At 39.1% G+C, this 24,015-nt stretch overlaps 1 protein-coding gene across 2 annotated transcripts in view; it reads left to right on the forward strand.

Annotated features, from left to right (window-relative positions):
* Positions 1-24,015, forward strand: part of stxbp5l (syntaxin binding protein 5-like) — a 107,602-nt gene that overhangs the window by 63,398 nt on the left and 20,189 nt on the right. Inside the window, exons 6-20 of one of the 2 annotated variants that reach the window (XM_034561830.1) lie at positions 492-555; positions 2,824-2,907; positions 4,769-4,892; positions 7,507-7,582; positions 7,955-8,109; positions 8,571-8,643; positions 9,487-9,634; positions 10,169-10,236; positions 10,675-10,715; positions 11,632-11,846; positions 12,102-12,277; positions 12,825-12,950; positions 15,572-15,726; positions 18,424-18,492; positions 19,673-19,738. In XM_034561830.1, the coding sequence (XP_034417721.1) occupies positions 492-555; positions 2,824-2,907; positions 4,769-4,892; positions 7,507-7,582; positions 7,955-8,109; positions 8,571-8,643; positions 9,487-9,634; positions 10,169-10,236; positions 10,675-10,715; positions 11,632-11,846; positions 12,102-12,277; positions 12,825-12,950; positions 15,572-15,726; positions 18,424-18,492; positions 19,673-19,738 (1,640 nt within the window). The remainder of the gene's footprint in view (positions 1-491; positions 556-2,823; positions 2,908-4,768; positions 4,893-7,506; positions 7,583-7,954; positions 8,110-8,570; positions 8,644-9,486; positions 9,635-10,168; positions 10,237-10,674; positions 10,716-11,631; positions 11,847-12,101; positions 12,278-12,824; positions 12,951-15,571; positions 15,727-18,423; positions 18,493-19,672; positions 19,739-24,015) is intronic. The other variant, XM_034561831.1, reaches the window with a different exon arrangement.

Consider the following 24,015-nt stretch of genomic DNA (forward strand, 5'->3'; position numbering starts at 1 on the left):
GTGACTGACATGGTTGTAATGTTTAGGTCTTGAGCAAGGTGATTAGGATTGACTTTGCAAAGTATAAAACTGTGGGGGGCTTCTTACTGAGTGCAGAGGATTGGATCTCTTTGTTCAGCTCCTAATGATCTCTGCTTGTAGTGTACTTTCCTAATGAGTCACTAGGATATTTCAAAGAAAGTCTAATTAAAGTAGACTGTTATTATGGTTTATGATGAATCCATGAGAAGCCTCGTTTTTTAGTTTAATATCAGGCAAATTTGTGATTAGTGATATTGGACCATACAAATAAATTGAATGGAAAACAACTCAATATACTTTCACAGCATGAAAAAACTGTTTGAACTTGTTAGTACAGTAAAAGCCTTTAACTTACTATTACTTCCATGTACTCGCTGAACAAAGGTGTCAGGATCTTCTTGCAGTCTTGTGTGAATGCATTACTACTGCTGCTGTCTTTTTCACCTCCTTATATTTCCTTCTTGTCACAGATCAACTAAAACTCATCCAGGACCTGTGGTTCATTTGAGTGACAGCCCAAAGGATGAAGGCAAGGTGAGTAGGCAGATAAAAGAAACACCAGCAACACCTCCTGGTCCTCCTCTGAGACCAATGACACCACCATCTACGGAGGCTCTCTCCTTTCTCCCACGTCTCAGTCTCTAGTTAAATCACAGCCATTTTCTCTGTTGCGTATCTCAGAATCAGAACGGTTTATCGGCAAGTACGTTACACATACAAGCAAATTGACTTGCTGAAAGGTGCATAACGATAAACAAAAAACACAGCAATAATATGCAACATAATTTAAAAATATTACAATAAAAAATATGGTAAACAAACTAAAAAATAACAGTACATTAAAACAAGTGTATTGGTCCCCCAACCTCCCGTCTCCGTTCCTGTATTAGTCACCTCTCACTCTCTCAGCCTGGCTTTCTTCCTGGATGACAGAACAAAAGAAAACATGATCTATACAGTACCCGTGCATGTTATATTCTTTGAGGAGAGTTAAGTTTTTCAGGTTCAAGCTGCTGCTGCAGTCACATTTTTTGGAAAAGCTTGATGTTGCTGTAAGGAAGAGACCATTGATTTTCTTGATGCATTTTGCTGCCTTTGTGTGAAACCAGACTTGACAAGCTGTGAAGACATAAAAACGAGACACGAGGGTACAGCAGCTGTGGCACTCTGCCATCACTCACTGAGAGAAAAGGCAATTTGCTGCAAGTGGCATTAAAAGTGTGAGGATTTAATGTTCCCACCCTAAAAAGTAGGATCTTCACCTTTTTAGGTTGCAATGGCCAGGATGTTTGGAGAGGGGACATATGTAGTTATGTTTCTCAAAGCCTTTGTTTGCATTTTGTGCTTGAATTCTATTCACATGTTGTGATAAATAAATAGCCTACACCGCCGGCATAAGTCTTACAGCATAGACATTAATGTTGACAACATTCATGTCAATCGTACATTTTTTCGGTCGTGGACAGACAAAAAAAGCAAAAGGTCAAAATCAAATGCTAATGACATCACACATGTTCTTCTCACTAAAGCACTGAGAATGAACATCTTCCTTTCAATAGACACCGATGAATGACTTCAAATGACAGACTTTACAGCCTTGTCCAAATTATCATAAGAGAAGTCAATCAATGATCTTAAATTAATCCGGTGGACAAAAAAAAACCTTGCTTCATGTTTGCTAGATCTGTAAGTAATGTTTTTAGTAACAAGTTTACGATAACAGTTTGATAAGCCCCTGGTATGTTTTTTTATCAGCCTTTTTCCCGGCAGACATTTCGACTTGTCATAGTATGAGAAGGTGTAACTAACAACATTAGTGATGGTTTAGTTACATTTAGGTGTCCCAGCAAGTCATGTGTGTTGGTCAGCATTCGCAATATCCAGACCCTGGAATTCAGACCTTATTATATATATATATATATATATATATATATATATATATATATATATATATATATAATATTATTAATATAGTATTATGAATGCTAAAGCTTCTCCTGCGATATTATGTCAATGCATGAATGACTTGCCAGTGTTAGCATGCCAATGTTAGCACGTTTCTAATGCAGTTTCTTCTTGTGCATCACTGGAGCACGTCATGATGACACAAATACATATGTTTAAGTAAGAGGACATTGCATATTTATTATTTGCATATCAAAATAGACAAGCATCCACATGCCACATTATTTGTGGATATACGTATGTATGGGCATGCACAGGACACCTTGGATTTAACTGAACTGCCGGTGTGACTATTGTAAAGCTTTAGGGTTGCACAATTTCGGAGAGAATTTTTTTTCCCTTCCTGACTTGGCCTTTATATCCCGTCTCCTAAGTTGTGAGTCGGTCCTCTCTTAAATCTAAAATGAACTAAATGACAGCATTCACAGAGACTATAATGTCATAATATCAGACTTTGCTCCACTTTGTGCACTACAGGAGCTCTGGACATCCATCTGGCATCAATACAGGACGTATGCACAGGGGAAGTAAATTCTCCATGTTCAGTAGTACACTCGCAAAAATTACCTGCATATATATCTATCCACAAAACTCACAAGCAGGCTAGCTGTGAAACTTTGTCTCAATAAAAAAAAAAAAGACTTAAAAGAGGATGAAGGAGGAGTAGGAAACGTATTATTTAGGGTGCCACTGGGAAATAAGGCTCCCCTTCTTTACAGCAAATATGTCACTTACATTGGTACTGTTGATGTAGGCTATGCTCATCATCTTATTTTAGGCTATGCAAAGTGTTTCATCACTTCCTTGTTTTCCATTCCTTGTCGCTCTCCTCCGCAGCTGCTTATAGGGTTTGAAAGCGGGACAATCGTACAATGGGACCTCCGGGGCAAGAAGGCCGACTTCAGAATCTACTACGATGAGGTGAGATCCCCTTTGCAGTCCTGCATTAAGGAACTACAGCGAAAATACTGTCAGGTGGGACAGTTCTGTTTCTATTCCATGTCACTCTGACATTAAAGGGAACATTTTCTGAGGCTTTTGGTGTTTCTTGGGTCATGATGATCGTAAAGATTTGGTCCTATTTCAGAAATCGGAGCAACAGGAAGAAGGATATATGAATGGCAAAATTAATATTAGTGAATAGAGAACACACTTTGTAAATATATATAGTATATTTCTATAATAATAATATAGGATAGATCAATTTAAAAGTGAAAAGGGTGCTGTTACACGAATAACTATATTTATGTAATGGCCTCAAATTGGTATACATATATATATATATATATATATATATATATATGTATATGTATGTGTGTGTGTATATATATTTATATATGTGTGTATATATATATTTATAGTACATTTCTTTGGACTTTTTATCAAAGGTCAATTTGAGAATATCCATTCCATGAGCACACACAGTCAGAATCACTCTCAAACATACACATCCCTCTCAATTATTATTTTTTTTACCCCTGTGGCCTCAAAACTAATTTGCCCGATAGACATTTGCACCTTGTGGCCCTTATCCTCTGCATCCGCTGCCATCGCTCTCATCTCCTGTGAAGAGTCACATCCTTCTCACATTCATTAATGTGGTTTAAAAGCATGGCATCTCTGTCTCGCACCTCTTCAGCCATGTACAAACAAAACAAAACCACAGATAGAAGGACAGTAGTCTGACCACTCTAACTGGTGGAATTGGAAACCTTTGAACCCTTGTGGTTAGATCACCAGTAACATTTAGCTGTATTGTATTACGTTATTTGGCTTTTCTATTTTGCATCCTTTATGTTGTACACCTTTTATTATCTTCAAAAGCACTGCATATAATTCACACTAATACAACATGTTAAGGAAACATTAGAGTGCAAATGCAAATCAACTCTGGGAGCCTAAGAAGTTCATTCCCTTAACGCATTCCCTTTTATTTAACTGATGACCTCTGTGTCTTTGACATGAACAGCTGTGAATGACGTTTTGAAGGAGCTCTACGAAAGAATGTTAGATCCGTTAATACGTAGAAGGTATGTTTAGATGGGAATTATGGAAAGACTTACAATATTACGGTGTTTAGTTTGTTTTTGTAGATTGAAAGTGTATTTTTATGGTCGACTGGGTTCATAACCCAGAACTATGCCGATTAAACAGCTGGTGTGATCCCATCGTGTGTCACGCGTCGGGAACTGTGGAGGAGGACTCGGACACAGAGTGGAGATTTAACTAACCGTATATTTATTCCATAACAAAAAATCACAGGGAAAAAACCTGGAAACAACTAACAAAAAATCACAGGGAAAAAAACCTGGAAATGACTAACACTAGGTTCCTGGACATGACCATGACTAGGCGTGTGTGCAGGACGATGGATCAGACACACTGGCACAGGACAAGGGGAAACAAAGACTATAAGTACACATGAGGGAAGTGGGGAAACAGGTGGACACAATCAGGAATCAGGGAAGACAATCAGACTGGTGACACAAGAGGAAGGGCACGGAACCTGAAACGAAAGGAGAGTTAATTTCCAAAATAAAACAGGAAGTCACAAAACAAACATGGAGACAGGACAAAAACCCAACTTGACATACAGGTGTGACATCGTGACTGTCAATTTGTTGTGACTGTATGGTATTACATTGTCCACCGACACATACAAAAAGGTAAAAATGAAAATAGTGTTCAATATCATATCACATCAATATATGATATCTGATTTTGACACATACAGTATATGACATATTTGTTAACATCCGTTCCCTCTGTCTCATTGTCGCAGGCCATCCATTCAGTCGGCTGGCATCATGAAGGGAAGCAGTTCATGTGCAGCCACTCAGACGGCAGCCTGTCGATGTGGAACCTCAGAAACACCACAAAGCCTTTCCAGGTCACCTTCCCTCATGGTGAGACAGCCACACTTTATTCATGTTTTATTTATTGCTAAACAAAATGAAGCTTTGATAATTAGCTCTACTGCAATACAGAAGACGTAAATTGAACATACAGTTCATACTGTACATATACACACCTCTGATTTTATGTATTTATGGTGTAATGAATTAATGCCTCTGGCTTGAGTTTCATACAGTTACAGGACATTTACGCAGAAAATTGCTCCAGCTTCATGTTTGTTAGTTCTGCGCTACAGCGCAAATGTTTGTGTTTTATATGAGATTAAAACATTTTATTAGATCTCTATACTTAACGGAATCATATTTTCTGCTAAATCAAACATCACATAGCAGTTTGACTGTTATTGTGTTTAGAATATTTCAGCTTTGTGCGCTGGAATATGAAACTGCTTCACAGCTGGAAAATGTCAAGTTCTGTTTGTGTGTGAATGTGACCAGCCACCAAACTATAGCTCACTGCCAAGTGTCTGCACATTTAGAATGCCCGACAAAGCATATCTGAAAATGACAAGTCATTGTGATGCATGATGTTTGTCATCACTGCTTTTGCTTATTTGGCTGTCAGGTGAGAATACTGGTTTTATTGACTCTGAATCCATGCCACATGTAATTTGATGTGCTCTTCCTCTGATGAGTCCTCTTTCTGTTTCTCTCCCACTCTGGTGTGGTGTGTGCACTGGCAGGGCACCCTGACCCTGTCAGATATATGGTGATGAATAGTCCCTGGTTGTGGGCTGTGATCTCAGGAAAAATCGCAAAACAGGAAGGAAAGAGGGAAGGACGTGGGCGATAAATGATCGGTCAACAGGCCTGGAGATGTGTTACAGGCCACCAGATTATTTATGAGCCAGATATTTGCTATTACACAAGGCAAGAGTGACAGGAAAGGGAAGGAACAGGTTAGAGGTTCACAATCACTTTGTATCGTTGCAATTGATTTGATTTCTGGATGCTTCTGTTTCGCCAAACCCGGACACATTATACAGCTGTTGGTTTGTTTTGAGAGCTTTGGCTGCCGGATACTTTATGCATGACAAACAATGCGTATCTTAAAACCGCCTGAAATCACATGTACATAAAATATATGTAGGAAATGCAATGCACTCATATTGTAAACTTCAAATATTCATTATTATATCTGTGCAGAATGTTCACTGTTATTTCATATATTTAATTTGTTTCCACTACAATATCCTTTTCCTGGCAAATAAGGCATGATTACTCTGTCAACAAAGCTGTCTTTACTCAGAAGGGATGTTGACTTTTACCAAAATTACTACATTCAAGTTTGTTTTTTTATTATTCAAAGAACAAAATGACTTTTCCTTATGTTAAATATGTAACTGTAGTACATATGTAGATGAGAGATGCAAGGTGCATGTCACTAGAATTATTACAATTTGTATTTGTTTATGTTATGTATAATCTAGTTGCTGAGTCATGTAGATTATAGTTGTATTCCTTTTTGTAAGTCTGTCATGTTTTCTTTTGTTCAGCGCACTACTACGCACATGAGGTAAAACCCACGGCTTTACTGCCTTCCAGCAGAGAGGCGTCCTCTTTATATCAAAGGCATAATTATGATTGCGTTTTGTTAAAGAAGAGAAAAATAACTCTCTGTAATGTGCTCTGATAATGGTCTGCCGTTCCCCGAAATGAAACATTGGAAACAGTGTGCAATAATCAGAAAGTGAAGTGTAAAGTAGGAACAAAAGAGCTTTTGATAGAACGGAGCCATGGCCAGTTTAATAAAGATAGGTATTAGGCACTAATACTACTTACACTATATTTAAACCTGAGGAGGAAAAGGTTTGTAAGTGTTGCATTCGTCCATTGAATAAAGCAGCTATGGAGGATGTTATGCTGAATAGAATAATGGCATGAAAGGGGACAAGAGATTAACAAAACATACAGTTGTTCTGCTAATAATACCAACGTTTCCATCCACATGTTTTAATCAGCATCTGTAGAGCCCTGCTGTCCTTGGCCGTGCACATCCCATGCCATTTTGTAATGTGTCCATCCGGGATCCTTTCCATTGCTCCTTTGTAAAAGTTAACAAGAACTAGGCACAGTCATTTTTGCCTTTTTAAGTTTCCTAAAGAAATACATCTGTTCATTAGCTTCTTTTTTCTCACCAGGATGGAGATGTGTGATGGTTGTTTTGTGAGCACAACTCTGCAAGATTGTTGATTTCCTCTCTATATAAGGTCTTGTTGTTTTGAATCTGGCCGATGACGGTAGCGCCCTCTGCAAACTTCACAACAGAGCTTACCTTCATGTTTGGGGTAGCTGTCGTGGGTGTGCGGTGTGAACAGGAGGGGGCAGCGCACACAGCCCTGGGGGGCTCCGGTGTTCATCACTAACAGGAGGTGTAGCTGCCAATTCGACTCCCCTGGGGCCTGTTTGTGAGGAAGTCCAATAACCTGTTGCAGAGGGAGCAACTCAAGCCTCGGGCGCAACGTTTACCAATCGGTTACATGATGGAGATTGTGTTGAGTGCAGAGCTGAAATGAACAAGCAACTTTCTGATGTGTACAGTAAAGGTGGCGTTGTATTGAAATTGAAATGTTATTCATTATTTTTGCTATTTCCTATAATTAAGGAAAGATACAGAAGGATGGGAGAAAGGAGTCATGTAAACCTATACTCAAAGTGGAGTACAAGACCTCGAGGAACAGGTGTGTGCGTTTTAAATCACTATTTTGATCCAAATTACCTGATTCTTTTAAGTACCTAATATCACAAAATTATGATTTGAATACAGCCACAGGGAGATTTATCATGTGGTGGTTACTTCACCATGTAGTGAATTAGCAAGAAGTTTTATTTGACACCCCACATGGTGATAATCAAAAGAGTGAATGCAATCATATTGATTGCATTCACTCTTTTCTTCCCACATGTATTATATTTGTTCAGTGGTTGTAAATAAGTGGCTTATAAATATAATGTAAACCCTGTGTCTAGTATCATACATGTCTAGCTATCAAATGGTTTAACTATTTGATTTATTGATCTATTAATTCATTACTTGTCTCCCTCCACAACAGCGAGCCTTTTGTTATCTTCTCTGGGGGTCTTTCCTATGACAAGGCAGGGCGGCGGCCAACGTTAACCATCATGCATGGAAAGGCCATCACTGTGCTGGAGATGGACTATCCTATTGTAGAGTTCATGGCACTCTGCGAGACTCCATACAACAACGGTAAGTGCATACAAAGACAATGACCAATGTCACATATTTTCTTCATTCAGCTCAGTGGTTTTACGGTTTTGAATGAATCAATACACAAACCAAAACGACCAAAAAGCAGAAGAAAGATGAGGTGAATCTTTCATTTGCAATGAATAAACTTGGCCAATGTTGTGCATCTAATGTAATCTTTTGATTAAGAAATGTGTGCTTCTAAGTCCTCAAAGAATCCTATGTCCTTCTGCTAGATTAAATAGAATCTAATCTCTAATCTCTAATCATCATTTTCATCTAATCATAATTTTATATGCAGGAGGTTGAATATTTTTCACACATTAAGGATTATGTATATTTCAACAATGCAAAACTCTAACAAGTTGAAATATTGATCACATACTGTTTTATGTGTGGTTGTAACTGATGTTAATATGGATGAAGCATTGTCCTCTTCAGTTTGGCTTTGTATCTTACAGAGGTCCAGGAGCCTTACGCAGTGGTGGTGCTTTTGGAGAAGGACTTAATCGTGGTGGATCTGACACAGAGCAAGTAGGTTTTACACATAATAAAACACATCTTAGCCACAGCTAAGCTGCATGTGACTGAGAGATTCCCATCATCACATGACAATGTTTAATGTTGGGGGATATCACCTGACATCGCATCAGGGGAACGCACTTCTTCGCCTATAACTTTCATCCACAAGGGATAGCCAGTTACAGTCAATATCTTGATAAGAGTGCTCTCTCAATTAACTTGTTATCACTATTGAAATATATGAAAGTTAAAAGGTGCTGATGTGGTACAGTTGTGACAGATTATCACTTAAGGCCAGGAATACATTTGAATAGCAGCAAAACACATACATTAGACCTACAGAGTGAGTAGGAGGATTTAAATGAGGTTGCTTTAATTAAGTTACATAATTTAAGCTCTTAGATATAAACATCTCGTGGCCTAGAAGGTTTAATTGCTGATATACAGTTTGTATATTCACGCTCATATTCATTAAGTTTACTGATCAAGCAATAACTAGCATTTGTTATGTAATTAATGTATCTGGTACAGTAGCAGACCTTTAAATACTTTCAGACATATTTTTATGCAGGCACATAGCAGTACTATGTTTACATCACCTGTAGTCTGATTATATGCAATAATGCCAGAGAGGCAGAGTATAGATAAGACATTTTAGTAATGCTGATCATGTAATTCATTTCTAGTTGTTGAATTTTTCAAGGTGGATAAAGTGAGCAACTGTAATGGATATTTTTCCAATTTCCTTGAATGAACAGATCAATTATTTCCTCGTTGTTATTTCGTGATTAATTCAACTTCCCTTTCATTTTGACAAAGTGGCATAAACTATACCATATCATATGCATCTTGCAGCTTCCCTGTCTTTGAGAATCCTTACCCCATGGACATCCACGAGTCTCCAGTTACCTGCACAGCCTATTTTGCCGACTGTCCGCCCGACATCATCCCCATCCTTTACTCGATAGGAGCTAAACACAAGAAGACTGGCTACAGCCAAAAGGTAGGACAGGGAAAATATGAGCGTACTGTATTCTCATGTGATTCTTGTTTGGTAATTCATTGTAATTGATGAGTGTTTGACCAAGTGCAAAGTCAAATAAAATGTAAACATCTTTTCTGTAATGGTTGCAGAATTATTTTTTGTATACATTGTTGACAGACGCTGTAAAATAGTTAGACGGTGCTTGTATAATGGTGTACCTGTGCACGCAACTGCTATGGTCTCTCAAGGTTATTGCATTGTGAATGATCTTCACAATTTATGGAAATTAAATCAGCCTGACTAAATAATTGCTGCTATGAACTTGATGCAAATGATGGGTTATCAACATATGAGTAATTTTAATTGGAACAGATTTGTATTTGAGGATGAAAGCATGTGTTGTTGGACACCGAAGAAAAAAATCCAGACCATGATTATTCTGTGTTTTGGAATATATAAAAAGCTTATGAACAGGTCCCAGTGGGAAAAAAGCAATAGATGATGTGATAAGGTTGTTAAAATAATCAACACTCTTGTCTGTAACCACGACAGGAGTGGCCAGTCGCAGGAGGAACGTGGACGTTAGGCTCCCACACCTACCCGGAGATCATCGTCACAGGGTATGTCAGCGATATTAACAGCAATATTTTGTTGGTACAGAATGTTCTTATAAGTCGCATGTCGACCATTAGCCCAAGCTGCTAAGAGAGAAAGATACTGTAACGAGTATCACAATTACAAGGGAAACTACAGTATATGTGTCCCCACTAACAGCATGACAGGATCAGCACTGCATGGGGCCTTACTGATGTTAATCGGTTCTGAAGCATGTGCACCGGGTGTTATCCGGCACAGTGTAACATTTAAAATCAGTCATCATACACTGCCCAATTTTTTATATCTAAGATAACTATAATATTTATTACAGTTGGAAATTTGTAGCATATAAAGCATGGCACAAGGTTAATTGCCACACATTTTTCCTTAATTCTTATCCATTCTCTGAGTAAAAAAAAAACACACATTGGACAAACAAACTATTCTTTCTCTTTGTTCAGACATGCTGACGGATCAATAAAGTTTTGGGACGCATCTGCAAGTAAGTCCACTCTCCAAGCTTTTCTGTTTTCCTGAGCTTTACCTTAACTCAGGCTTTTGTTACACAGCTGGCTCGAATAAATAAAATGTCTTTCATGAATCCCACGGTGAGTAATTTCAGGTTTGCTCAATATACTACCTCTTTCTTTGAACGTCTACAAAAGGCTTTGACATTCATCGTATCAGTGGTTTCCAGAAATGTACAGCGCAACATTTGTTCCAGCGACTGGGCTGTTGCATCACACATCATAGACTCAACTTCCTTGCTATACATTGATTGCTTAGTGATACCCGATTGTTCCAGCACAACTGACTCTTGAGTTTAATCTCGCAGCACCAGCCGAAAGCTACTGTATTACAGAATGCTGGTTAGCTATTATTCTAACCTTTTGTGATACTAACAAATACAGACACATTAAACCAAATTATTTGAATTTGGCCTCCTGTCAAAAAATATAAGACGTTATGTTCTTGCACCATGCAGCTTGTGCAACGTTTTGTCATGTTTCTTCCTAATATATTATTTTTTTCTCTTTTTCTTTACTTTCTTTTTCTTATTTTTGTTGTATAATTGACTCAAGTCCAGCCTCCTTTAATCAACAAAAATAAAGTTAAAGTTAAATGTGCGCAAACGGTGAGGGCGCTTGTTTCCAACGACCTTCGCTGTTTTTTTTGTTTTTTTTAATACAGTCTAGGGTCAAAACCAACAGTGAATTTGTTTTTCCTGTGTAGCCACGGTCTGAAAGCTTATCCACTCGTACCACTAGTCCACTGCCATCCATAATCACTAGAATCATAGCATGCCGTTGCACTGGGCAACATATTCCCTCATAGGTGCTTCCAACCCTAGCAATGTCAGTTGTATGTGTGTTGCATTTACAATAGTTTCACCCAAACTTAACCATGTCTCTAACCAGTCACACTACAGATGTTGTACAAGCTGAAGACCTCCAAAGCCTTTGAGAAGCCAAAGCCAGCTGAGGGCCGGGCAGCTGAGTTGGTGGAAGAAGACCCCTTTGCTATTCAAATGGTCAGCTGGTGCCCCCAGAGTCGCATCTTCTGTGTGGTTGGCATCTCAGCCCACATCATCCTGTACCGCTTCAGCAAATATGATGCCAACACTCAGATAGTGGTGAGTGAGATGAGAATCCAGGTAAATTATAATATGCGTTATAAGGAGTGTAAGTGAGGTCAAATGTAATTCTTACAAACTCCTTTTCTGAAATCTTGAGTGTCTTATGTTACGATCTGAGCCTTGTTTTAGTTTTATAGGGAGATCTTCTAATGTAAATTCTCCTAATGTCTATCCAACATAATCGGGAAGTTCACTGTAGTAGTCACATTGTTCCCGGATTAAATATAGTTCTTTTGTGTCTGTCATCTTCAGTCACTAGAGGTGCGTCTACAATGTGAGGCGGAGGATGTCATCTCTCCGTCTGAGAATGAAAACAATCCCTGCTTCTCGGAGTCCAGCCCCCACTCACCTCAACCCCACCAGCAATACCCAGCCAGCCCCGGTAGTGGCACGCCTGAGGGTAACAAAGACAGCATCCCCTGCATTAAGTAAGATCTCCTCACACACATCATAATTTCTCTGCAACAAATAACAGACTAATGTCTGTTTTACCAAATCATTTTGTCTGGCAGTGTGCCATAAATTGTTTATTACAAATAAAAGTAATGCAGAAGTATTGGTAAAACAATGACCCTCCTCTGTCAAAAAATAATTAAATTGCCCTTATGATAAATGATAAGATCCAGCTCACAGTAAAGTACACACTGGACATGAATGCTCCTCTGTGTATTTTGATTAAATAAATGTTTTCACTGATGTAGGTAAACATATCCTACGTTTTTTTTAATGTAAACTGATGATGCCTTATTGTTTGTAATAAAGTGTCCTTTCTCATGTGTTTGAGGATGACGTGTATAAAAACAAGTTACCCTTTACGTTGATTCGATTCAAAGTAAGTGCTGTGATTATCTTGTTAAAGCCCTTCACATGGGCGGGATCCATCATTTGACGTTCTAATGCAATGGTAGAGGATTGTACCTTGTCCATCTTCAAGAGCCAATGCTGTTTTTGCCATATGATTTATTTCTTTTTCAGGGTGAAGGACCGGATGGTTCGGGTCCCTCCTGGCTACCAGGCAGAGCTTGTCATCCAGCTGCTGTGGGTAGATGGAGAACCTCCACAACAGATCACCAGCCTGGACATCAACTCTGCCTATGGCCTGTAAGTCTCCAGATGCATGGCAGTCTGTCTGTCTGCTGGTCCAAGTGTCCAATTGTGTGACTTTTTGTCTGTCTAGATCTGGCACATGGGCAATGCATTTTTTGATTTTTTCTAGATGTTTGATAGTCTGCACTCAGGACAGAAATCCCAGCAAATAGTTTAGAGGACTTTGCACAAACTGATTACGGACAAAGCTTCTGAAATCTTTGATCATTGTCATGTTGCAATGGTAGCTTAATCTTCACATGATTTTTCAGCTTTATTGTACTGTCATAACAGCTTAACTTGACGTAAAGCAGATAGTAGAAACATCATAAAGATTACTGAAAAAGATTGTTTTCAATGTTGACTGTAAATGACTGATTTACACAATAGCACTAACCCATGATATTAAGTTTGTATAACCAGTATATTTATGTTTAGTACTGCTGCTATTATTTCCTGCAGTTATTGTACCTTAAGCACACGGTAAGAACAGTATTTAAATATTTCCCTGTAACTAGGTTTCATGTTTGTTGACATCATACATACACTTGCCAGCCAGTCAGAAAAAAAGCCATCTCTTTTGTGGCCATAAATGTAACAGGGATTAAAGTGACGAAAGTTTGAGGTGTTGGCCACTGGCCAGGGAATAGCAGTTGTAGCCACAACTGCTTTTTTTATTTATGAATAATAGTGAGGCTCTAATGTAGAGTTTGGGCTTAAAAGCATTTAGCTATTAGGATGTAGGGTTGAGGACTATGGAGTTCCTCATTCAGAACCACCTTTGCTGACCAGTATCGTTCAGTCAATAATAAAATGGGTGTGCTCACACAAACCGAGGCGGGTTACGACCTAAAATTGTATTGAGCTTTCTTTCATCAATGCATTGCTGTACCAGTCAGAACTCGGCTAATTGTAATATCAGGATATTATACTGGACCCCTGAGTCTGTACCAAGCCAAAAGTGGGCTGAACCATTCCTGTCACTTCTATCTATCTTTCCTTTAAGATAACATATCATTCTAATACTTTGTAAAGTGCCTGATGTTGATTTGGTAACTGTTGACAGTTTGTGTTGAGAGGAGTTTATTGACTTCCTGAGCCCTGAGTGCTTAACGAACACTTGTATGGTTTGGTAGTGAATGGAAGTTCTGCTGCCAGAAACCAATAAAATCACAGCTCTTTTAAAGAATATCTATCTGGGTCAAGGCTGGTTCATCATTGCCATCCTGTAAAGCTATTCACAGCTTGAGTAGAATTGTCAAAATTGATTTATTTTATTCTTTTTTGCTCAAAACTTTGTCTGAAAAACACACGCACACCCACTGACATTTAGATTTAGATTTATTTTTGCATGTTGTACATGAACATTACAACACACAGTGAACGGCATTACATGAAGGCTCCACCAGAAGAACGTGAACGGCAATAAATCATTGTCCCATTAATGTCTATACTTTACTAAAGGCGCCTGTCTGTCTCCTTTGGTCATTCATGTCACATTCACGTCACACATGTGTATGCCAAAGGATAAGTTCACTGTGGTGTAGTTTAAAATATGTCATTTATAAATGTGCATAGACCTCACTGACGGCTTAAGTTTCAAGAAACAAATTAATAATGTTGTAGCTTCTCACTGGAATTAGCCGTCTCTTGTCTAAATGTACGTCAAATGTATGTGGAGGGGAGTAATGTGATTTGCATTTGGCTGACTGAATTCCTTTTTGACGTTATACAATTGAGAGTAGAGGTAGATTGTTATGAAAACAAAGATGACAGACTGTAAAAACAATTTTCTTCAGCTGTCGAGCCTTTAACTTTGATCTATGAATGTCATGGCGCTCCATATCTTTTTTGCTGTTTGTGTATTAAGGCTCAAGCGGTGTTTTTTTTGTCGCTTGTGCTAAAGGGCTGGAGGAGGGTGGGGTTTGACCACTGCCACCTTTCCACTTAGTGGTTTTCTAGTGTGTTCTGAGTGATGGGTTCTGAAATGCGTAATCATGCTTGTGGTATTGACATTACTGTTTACATGGACTATAGGACGCACAGCCCTTCGAAACACTCGGTAAAATGCTCTCAATCAGAGACAAAGCTGCTGCTGTCACAACCCAAACCATCACAACATGTGACAGTAATGTAAAGTGAACCAGACATCTGCATGGTGGAACCAGGAGAGCAATAAATTACTAGGCGGCAACAAGCTTGAGTGACATTTATCTGTTTTCCTCACTTAGTTGAGCATTTTTTTTCTGATTGCTGGTTTGAAAAAAATAACACATGTACGTCGTCTTATTCTGGTCAATGCCTGATCAACTGGAACATCTTTTGCTCAAAAACAAACAAGAAAGTTCCACTTGCTCAGTTAAACCCGGTGCTCTAGAGCAGCAGGTGGCAATGGAGCTCATGTATTACTCTACATCTGGTATTACTCTTCAACTACAGCAGCATTAGCAGTGTGAGATAAAGACAGTCATTACACCAAAATGCCAAAGTTAATTTGACAGTGTTTGACAGTGCTACGTGTAGCGCCTTTAATGTCAGTGAGAATAACCTGCTGAAATACATCTGCCAACAATGTAAATGCAAACATCTGTGTGTGTCTGTGCATGTGCCTCCTTGCTGTGTTTGTGTGTGTCCAGTTTGGCGTTTGGGAACTGTAATGGCCTCGCAGTGGTGGACTACTTGCAGAAAACCATTCTGTTGTGTATGTCCACACTGGATCTGTATGGAGCTGCCGACCCGTACCAACGCCTTACCCGCTCCCCCCGCAGGAACAGACAGTCCACCTCAGGTAGCACACACACACACACACACACACACACACACACATGCATGAATACAACCAACACTCACGGTGCAGCCACACATTGTGTCAATAATGTTGTTTACACATCCAGACTATCGTCTTTGTTCTCTTCACCTGTCCTCCCTCAATCTCTGCTGGTGTTCCTTCTCCCTATTTCTTCTGTCTGCTTCCTCTCTTTATCTTCATCTTTCTAAGGTTAGACTGATCTATCAGGGGAATGTAATCTATCTTAATCTGAAATATATGGTGCAGGTGGTTTAACTATATTTCAGGTATATTTGTTCAATACCACTTATTTCAAGCACTTAACCTCATCAATACCATTTAATAAAGGTTGAGGGCTTCCCGACACATTAAGGACATTTTGACCAGATTCCACACAAGGATGAAATCTTATATTCTTATCATTCTTACTATTATCTTATTTTCAAGGTTGGAAGTGCAATTACTGTATAAACAATGTTGAGGTTTATGTCTTGTTGTTATGTAAAAAATGTGTTATAATGCATTCTAATGTCAATAAAAGTTAGTCTATGTGGTGATTGTTTGCTTTAAGTAAATTGAAAAAAATTAATAAATCTATGCAAGAACACATTAAATTAAATTAAACATTTTTAAATATAATATAATATAAAGAATACTTTTTCGAGTAATACTATAACTGGCATGGTTTAACTTGTAATACTTTTCTCTGATAATACAGTTCTTACTAACTGTTTGGCATGCAGGACATTTACTTTGTGTGGTATTGCTAGTTAAACTTATGTACATTATATGAATGACTGAATACTGCTTCGATCTCTCTTTAAATAATATAAAATAGTGTGATATAACACTGTATTAGGGGCAATTTTGCATAAATAATATGTTTACTTTTGATACTTACTATATTGTGGTAGCGCTTCAGGTCCTGAAAGTTTGCATTAAGCTCAGTACTTGTAACAGAGTACAAGTTTAACTCTGTAGCGCTTATACTGTATTGCAGCTTCTTTTTTTTTACATCTCTGGTAAACACCAAACATATGTAACTATTAGGAGAAAGTTGACGTGAAAAGGATAAAATTATCTATTTGTACAAAATATACTTCTTACTTCTTCGCTCTCTTTGCTCTTTTTCTCTCACACAATAACATACCAAGACAAACAAAGCACCCGTCCATCTCAGTATGCCTGTCACAGATCTGCACTTTGACATGAAGTGCATGTTAGCAGGCTGCGTGTCATTCCACGTTGGCATTACTATGCATGTTGTCATTTGATTTATTCTGTCCTTTCTGTTTTAAGTCCTGCTTGAGCATAGATCTGTATTCAAAAGCCACAGAGGTCTCGTTGTACTTCCTGACCTCTGCCTCCCCTTTCTCTGCTACTGATCTTGGCTGGTGATGGCCTCTAAAGGCTCTTATTTGTACCTAATGTGACTATATCAAGCCCCATCGCACAGAAAGTATTTACTAATGCACAAGCTGCGCCTCTTATTTGACACTACAGGAAACTCTAGATTTCAGGACATAGCAGCTCCGGTGTTTAATATTTGAGATGTCTAAGGTGCTTGAGCAACCTAAAGTACTGAGCTCTCTTATTACATAATTCCCCCAGGTTTAGCTGAGAATGTATTACAGGTATTCAGGATTTGTGTGAGTGGCGGGATGACGTTCGGCTTTAGAACCAATGTTCTTCATTTGCTGGTGCGTAAGTGCTTTTATTGACTGCCACAGCACCAACTTCCTCTTTTCTAAATGCCTCTCTGTGTTGGGTCTTCCAAATCAATTTGGAGATGGAAGGAAAAATAACGATGGCAATGGTGCCCTCTTTCTGAACCCCAGGTGGTGGTGTTGTGGTCTTGAGCACTTGCTATGCTGGAGTTGATATCATACTGAAGACAAAAACATTGCCAACAGGCTGCTGGCCTCTTCTCTTTTTTTTAGTATTGCAACATTATAGAACACAAGTTTTCTGTCCTTCCTATACAACATTTGTGGCTTTCGTCTTCACACACATGTGTATACTATATATATGTCAATCAAATTTAGTGTACTCATTTCATTAAATGATTTTTGGTGTGTTTCTCCAGTTATAGTGTGATGCATTATTGAAACAGAAGGTCTATAGCAAAAAGTATATACGCTAAATGCAATGTAAAGCAATTATTTGGTGCAACAAGGGCATTATTTTGATGCTGTTTTGTAAGTAATGATATGTCGCCTGCTAGCCCAGTAGTTTAGTTCTTGAGCAAATGGCCGATCACGTCAGTGTTTCAGTATATCTTGTCTGTCCTCCCCTGACACTAACTTGGTTGCTGCTTGCTCTCACTTTCTTTTCCTCTCTAAGCCTGTGTGTTCTTCTCTCTCCCCCTTCCCTCCTTTGTCCTCCCCTTCCTTTCCTGCCATCCCACCATTTCTCCATTCCATCTATCCTTCTTTTTCTTAATTTACGGTCACATTCTTCCCTTACTCTTCCCCTTGTTTCCTCCTCTCCTTTTCCTCCGTGCCACCCTACTCATACGTCTCTTTCTCTTTCCAAACCTGAACATCCTCTCTCCTCTCTCCCCCTCTGAATCTCTACCTACACTTCTCACTCTTTATTCATGCCCACCATCCTCTCCACTACGCCTTCCTTCCCTCTCCTCCTCCCACCTTTTTGGTGACTCTGTGGTTTCTGGTGTGGGCATGTGGGCCTGCCTGACAGAGGTTTGCATGCGCGGCATGTCTAACTTTTATTCAGATTCAAAGAAAAGGATTCGTACATCCTATCAGAGTAAGTCGGGCCTTCATAAAGGCTGGGGGACTCTGTTTGTGTGCGGTGGGTTGGGTGGGGGGATGGGAAGGTATGATGTAGACCGAAAGCAAAAGGACAAACTTAAGAGATGATTGGATTGAAAGAGGTAGTTTCGTATCTATATTTTACCATATAAAACAGAACTGTCCTCTTCCAGTCATGTCTATTGGTATGTCTTTTGCAGAGAGCCACTCCTTTGAGTCTGTCAAGTAAGGGCAGTTATGAATTTTATATGATTCATGTGATGTACATTTTAACTGAAGCATAAGGGTGAATAAAGCCTTGTTATCCACTGGGCCTAGTGGAACTAAAATACGTGCTTTTGGTTGATGATGACCAAGGAATTCTTAATACTACAATAAAGATTTAATGAGACTCCCTTTCACTGTCTTCAATCATGTGTAAAACCAGTGTAACTGATTGAAGGGAATTTGCATTAAGAAGTTTTGCTGCAAACTTTTACTGAAGATAAATAATCAAATTAATCCAAATGTTTTGAACTGTGACGACTCAGTGAGGCTGTTAATGAAGCACTAATGGATGTGGCCCCTTACATGTGTAGTCAGACTAAAAGGAACAAGAATTAGAAATGTCAACATTTGCGGTGGTTTCTAAAATGGAACTACGTATAACTTCTGATTCTGGCCTGTGCTTTGGTGCATGTGATCAACCTATGTGCATGTGATCAGTTCTGTTTTGTATTTTGATTGTATATGCCACTTTATCATGAGATCTGCACTACTCACGGTAGATGACCAATTATGTTCATGTTTACATTTAAATGCAATCTGGTTTGAAATTTAAAATATAAGTTTATGTTGGCTACATTGAACAGATTGTAGTGCAGGTCACATCCAGTTTCAGCCACTCTGCTCCTGGAAGACAAACATAAATCCTAAGAAACATTTACAGGGGAAAGGTAAATAGCAAATAAAATTCCGCACAGTCATTATTATTTATGCAAATTGATTATGTAGTTTATCAGACATGATACACCAAGAAGATTAAATGATTGCACTTAAATCTCTTTCCTGGGGCTCTGCGTGGCTGACGCTGAAGTTGACTTTTGTTAAATCCGTACAACTGACACAGTGAGAATAATCTCACAGATTGTCTGTCTTCTACTTTTCTTCCTCTCGGGTGCCATTGGCTGTGGCAGGCCTTACTGAACTCTCTGACAACCAGCAGTCCATTGACATGGAGAGAAGCAAGTCACCCACCTCAGGTAACCTGCTGACACACACACACACACACACACACACACACTACTAAGTCCACCTTCCCTGTAAGGAAATGTGTTTGGTAAATGGCACTGTGAAGCCTTGCTGGGATGCCAATGTCTTCTAATGTGAGCTATACTTACAGTATGCAGCCTGTGGACACCTCACCCATCACCAGAGCATCCTCACCTGATGAGAATGGCAGCTGTTTTCAATGGAAACTTATGTTTCGGGTTGTAGGGAGGACGCATTACATTAAAAGTTTTGCAAAAGTGCAAGATGTGCTGGAAAACCCTCCGGTGGAGTGATTGTTGTTGTTGGTGAGAGAATGTAATGCATTTATCAGACAGTTCGATTGCATTATATTATGACCTCTCTGATGCATTGTGTCCCAGCTTCCACTTGGTTTTCCTTTATTTAAATGTTGTTCCATAATTTCACAAAGGTATGCCAGAGAAAAGACAACATTTTTCCTTTGCTCTGCCTCTATCTTCATGCCTTTTTGACTTTCTTGCTTGTCCCGCTCTTCTTCTTTTGGACTGAGTAATATTGTTCTGAAGGACATGGGATAGCAGGAAGTAGCCAGCAGCTTGTGTTTCGGGAGATAGAGAGTAAACGATGAAGAACACAAAGCATAGGAAGGGCGAAAGAGTGCAGGGATGATGACCTGTAGTTTATAACATGTGGCAGTAACCAGATCAGAACAGTTCTCACATCTGGTAAATGATGTATTTGTATCATCCATGATTTATTATTGAAACCTCCTGTGCACTGCATTTGCTGGCATGTTGGTGTGTAGCAGTATTTGACTTGCATTAAATGCTACAGCATGTATAATGAAAGAGACATGCCTCTTTAGAGGGGAATGGTGTTATGAAGCATATAATATAAATGTCATTAATATTTGTAGGTATTATTCATGTTATATTCATTAGTCTGTCTTTTTTTTTTATTTTATGATCGCAGTTTGGATGCAATAGATGAGGTTTTTCAACTGAGATTGTTTAAAGTATGTTGAGGTTTGTGCGTTTGGCGATGGGTCAGATTGAATATAAGTGTGTTTGTGATTTTAAAGAAAGAAACTAAAATGCATAATGGAGGGAGAGAGAGATGAGAACATTTGCTAGGAGGAACTTCTGTATGTACTGTGGGAAAACAGTATGTATCTGTGTCTCAGCAAATTCAGAACTTAAAAGTGAAACGGAGAAAGTGTGTACATCTGTGCTTGAGACACTGCCAAGCAGACATGTGTTCTCTGGGCTCGTGCTTTTTAAGGCTTTAGTTCCCAAACGATTAACATGAAACCAACTAAATGTACTCATATGTAACAGATAATTGATACTTCCGTAGTGTTCTCCCCTGCAAAATGTATGAGAAGAACCTTTCAATACCAGCACCAAAACAGGACTGAGCCATAATTCTTTCATTCTCTGTGACATCCCTTTCTCGTGTTTCCTTGAAGGCAACACTTGTGCTTTGTAGATGGTTTTCAAAGAAAAGAAGAACAATTCAACAATATCTTTTTGAACCGCCAGAAATAGCACTCCATCTGTGAAACCAGCCAACAGAGAGAGAGAGACATTTGAAACTTGGAAACTCTTTGCAATTATGTAATCCAAGTTCTGAGAAAATGTAATCCCAAAGGGCAGGTGGAGCATGTTTGGGAATTCAAAATAGGATGTCTTTGAACTAAGCAGAGATATGCTGATACCGTGTTTTTCTCATAAACAAGAATGGACCACTGCTGATTTTTGTGTAATAAGACATCATTAGCCAGTGTTGAATTCCTACTTTTACCCCTGAGGAGTATGTGTCATGCTGTCCAGGAGAACCCCTCACTGTGGAGCTGTTCCGGGTATGTGCAACTGGGTGGAGACCCTGCGGCAGACGTTGAACACACTGAAGGCATTATGAATCTTCCTTGTGGCCTGGGAACGCCTCAGGTTGACCCAGGAAGACTTGAAAGATGTGGCTGGAAGAGTGAGTGAAGCATGTCTGGGTTGCCGCGGTCACAACCCTTACCCATTTAAAACAGCTGAATATAAATGGATAGATGGACCTAGATATCAATCGGGCCAACCTTTGCTTGGTGTGATGTAAACACATCTCCTACATTTGAAAGTTAGGCTAACATTTGAACAAGCTAACACATCGTTATACTATTCCAATTGATACTTATTGCATAGCACATATTTAAGCATATTGTTGCCCAGTAGGATAGGGAATACTGAATTATGTGACTCAATAACTACTCAGAAATCACACCCTCGGATCATGCGATTTTTGTCTTTCAAAACCTTCACTTGCTATGTGATGGAGGACTGTGTATATTTTAATCTTAAAGGCATATTTCATCATCACGCCAAATTAATGGCAAAGCAGAGTAATAAAACTGCACTTCCATGGTTTCGATCCATATTATCCAGGATACCGAATTGGTTGTCTCACCCTTGAGCCTGTCTTTTTCAAAGCTGTCCTTTTTGTTTGTGCTTGTTTGGTGAGCCTCGTAAGGAGAGCATGAGAACAGAATAACAAAACCAGGACAAGATGTTCTTTGCCGTCTTGGCGGAGAGTCTTGCAGCATTGTGATGTGGACTAGTTCGTGGTCATTCTGTCCCATTACAGGCCTGTCATTTGCTAATTAAAGCGATGGAAGAAAAGAAGAATTATGGAGAGCTGGATGAAAGGACAGCAACAGACGCAGCATGACACAGTATGATCAAGTGTCTGATGCACTTACCCGAAAAGGGGAAAAAGGCAGATAAGCTGTTCTATTTGGCTGAGTAAAGTTTCAGAATAATCTGCAATCAAGTAGGAAATGTTAACAATGGTTAATAGCAGTGCGACTACATTGTGTTGTCAACAAAGAGAAATCTTGAATATGAATGCAAGAGTGGTATGGAGTACATTTAAACTAATTCTGGCTGGAGACAAATGAGGAAGAACAGCTGTGCTCTGCTTGATTATGCGAAGAGCTCATGGTTTGTTTTCCTCCTGCTGAATATCAACTTCCTCCTTTCTCTAAGGCCATTAGAGGCTGTCTGGCTGTTTCTGGCACACCTTGTGTGCTGCGTCTTTTCAAGGCCATATACAGACTGGACAGCTTATTAAGGAAGCCAGCCATCGTCCTAATTCACCTGGTGTGTCAATAACTGCAGGCGTCTATCTCTCTCCTTCACACATCATTCCCTCTCTTTTACCTGACCCTTTTCCTATCTTCCTTTTGTCATTAGGGACAGTAATTGGACCCTCTCCTGAAAGCTGTCTCCCTCCACATCCTTCCCATGGTCTTCTTTTTATTTTTATGTCCTGAGGTCTGTTGTTTGGGTTTTGGTTATGCGTTACATTTCCTTTGGGAGTGTTATGCCATGTGGTTTCCTTGACCAGGCCCAGTTGTAGGATGGACTAACAAGCTTTTGGCCATGATGCCAGTGATCAGTGACTGACCCGGCGGGGTATTTTGAGCAGTGAGCATGTCACGGGAGAAAAGGAGTAGGTGAAACTTTACAGTGTGTCAAACTGGTAGCAGCTGCTCAGCTCCATGCAACTCAAGGAGGCTTGATGAAACTTTTAAATAAGTCAACCAACACTTCTTTCAACTAAACCCTGCTGCTGCACTACTTTTTATGAAACATACTAAAATATATGCTTTGTTGCTAAGCATAAACAAAATAGGTAAAAGGACAATTGTGTGGATACAATATTGTTTATGACAAGCCTAAATGTGTTCAAATGTGTTAAAGTTACACAAGCTTCATTATGCATGTCATTTTAAGGTGGTAACTTATTGGCCAATACCTTTTCTGATTATTTCAGGTAGAAAATGTTTTTTAAGCTTAAGTTCGATTCCCGTAACCTGTTTTTCATTTGTAATGATTATGCTTAGATATGCCTTGAAACACAATTATCCCAATCACAACTAAAAGTGTTAAACACTTTGTGTGACACACTAACAACATGCAACAATGTCATCACTATTGCCAAAACTAGGAATAACGTAATACACAATTTAAGCTTCTTCTGGTTGCGTAATTTTGAAATAATCACCCAGTAAGATAATTGCATTATACTAAAACATACTCAATTTAAAAATCATACTGTAACACGTCCTGTCACAACCCCCTGGAGTCCTGCCGAACAAAAGTTCAAAGGGAGAAAATCCCGTGGAAGCCTGGGGGACCTCCCGCACTGCAAACAACAGAGAGTCAAGCCATTTATCCCAATTACGTTCATCTTCATTAATACATTTACGGATCATGGACTTCAAAGTCTTATTCAGACG

Source organism: Cyclopterus lumpus, chromosome 21 (assembly GCF_009769545.1).
Source record: "Cyclopterus lumpus isolate fCycLum1 chromosome 21, fCycLum1.pri, whole genome shotgun sequence".
In the NCBI taxonomy this organism is placed as follows: Eukaryota; Metazoa; Chordata; class Actinopteri; order Perciformes; family Cyclopteridae; genus Cyclopterus; species Cyclopterus lumpus.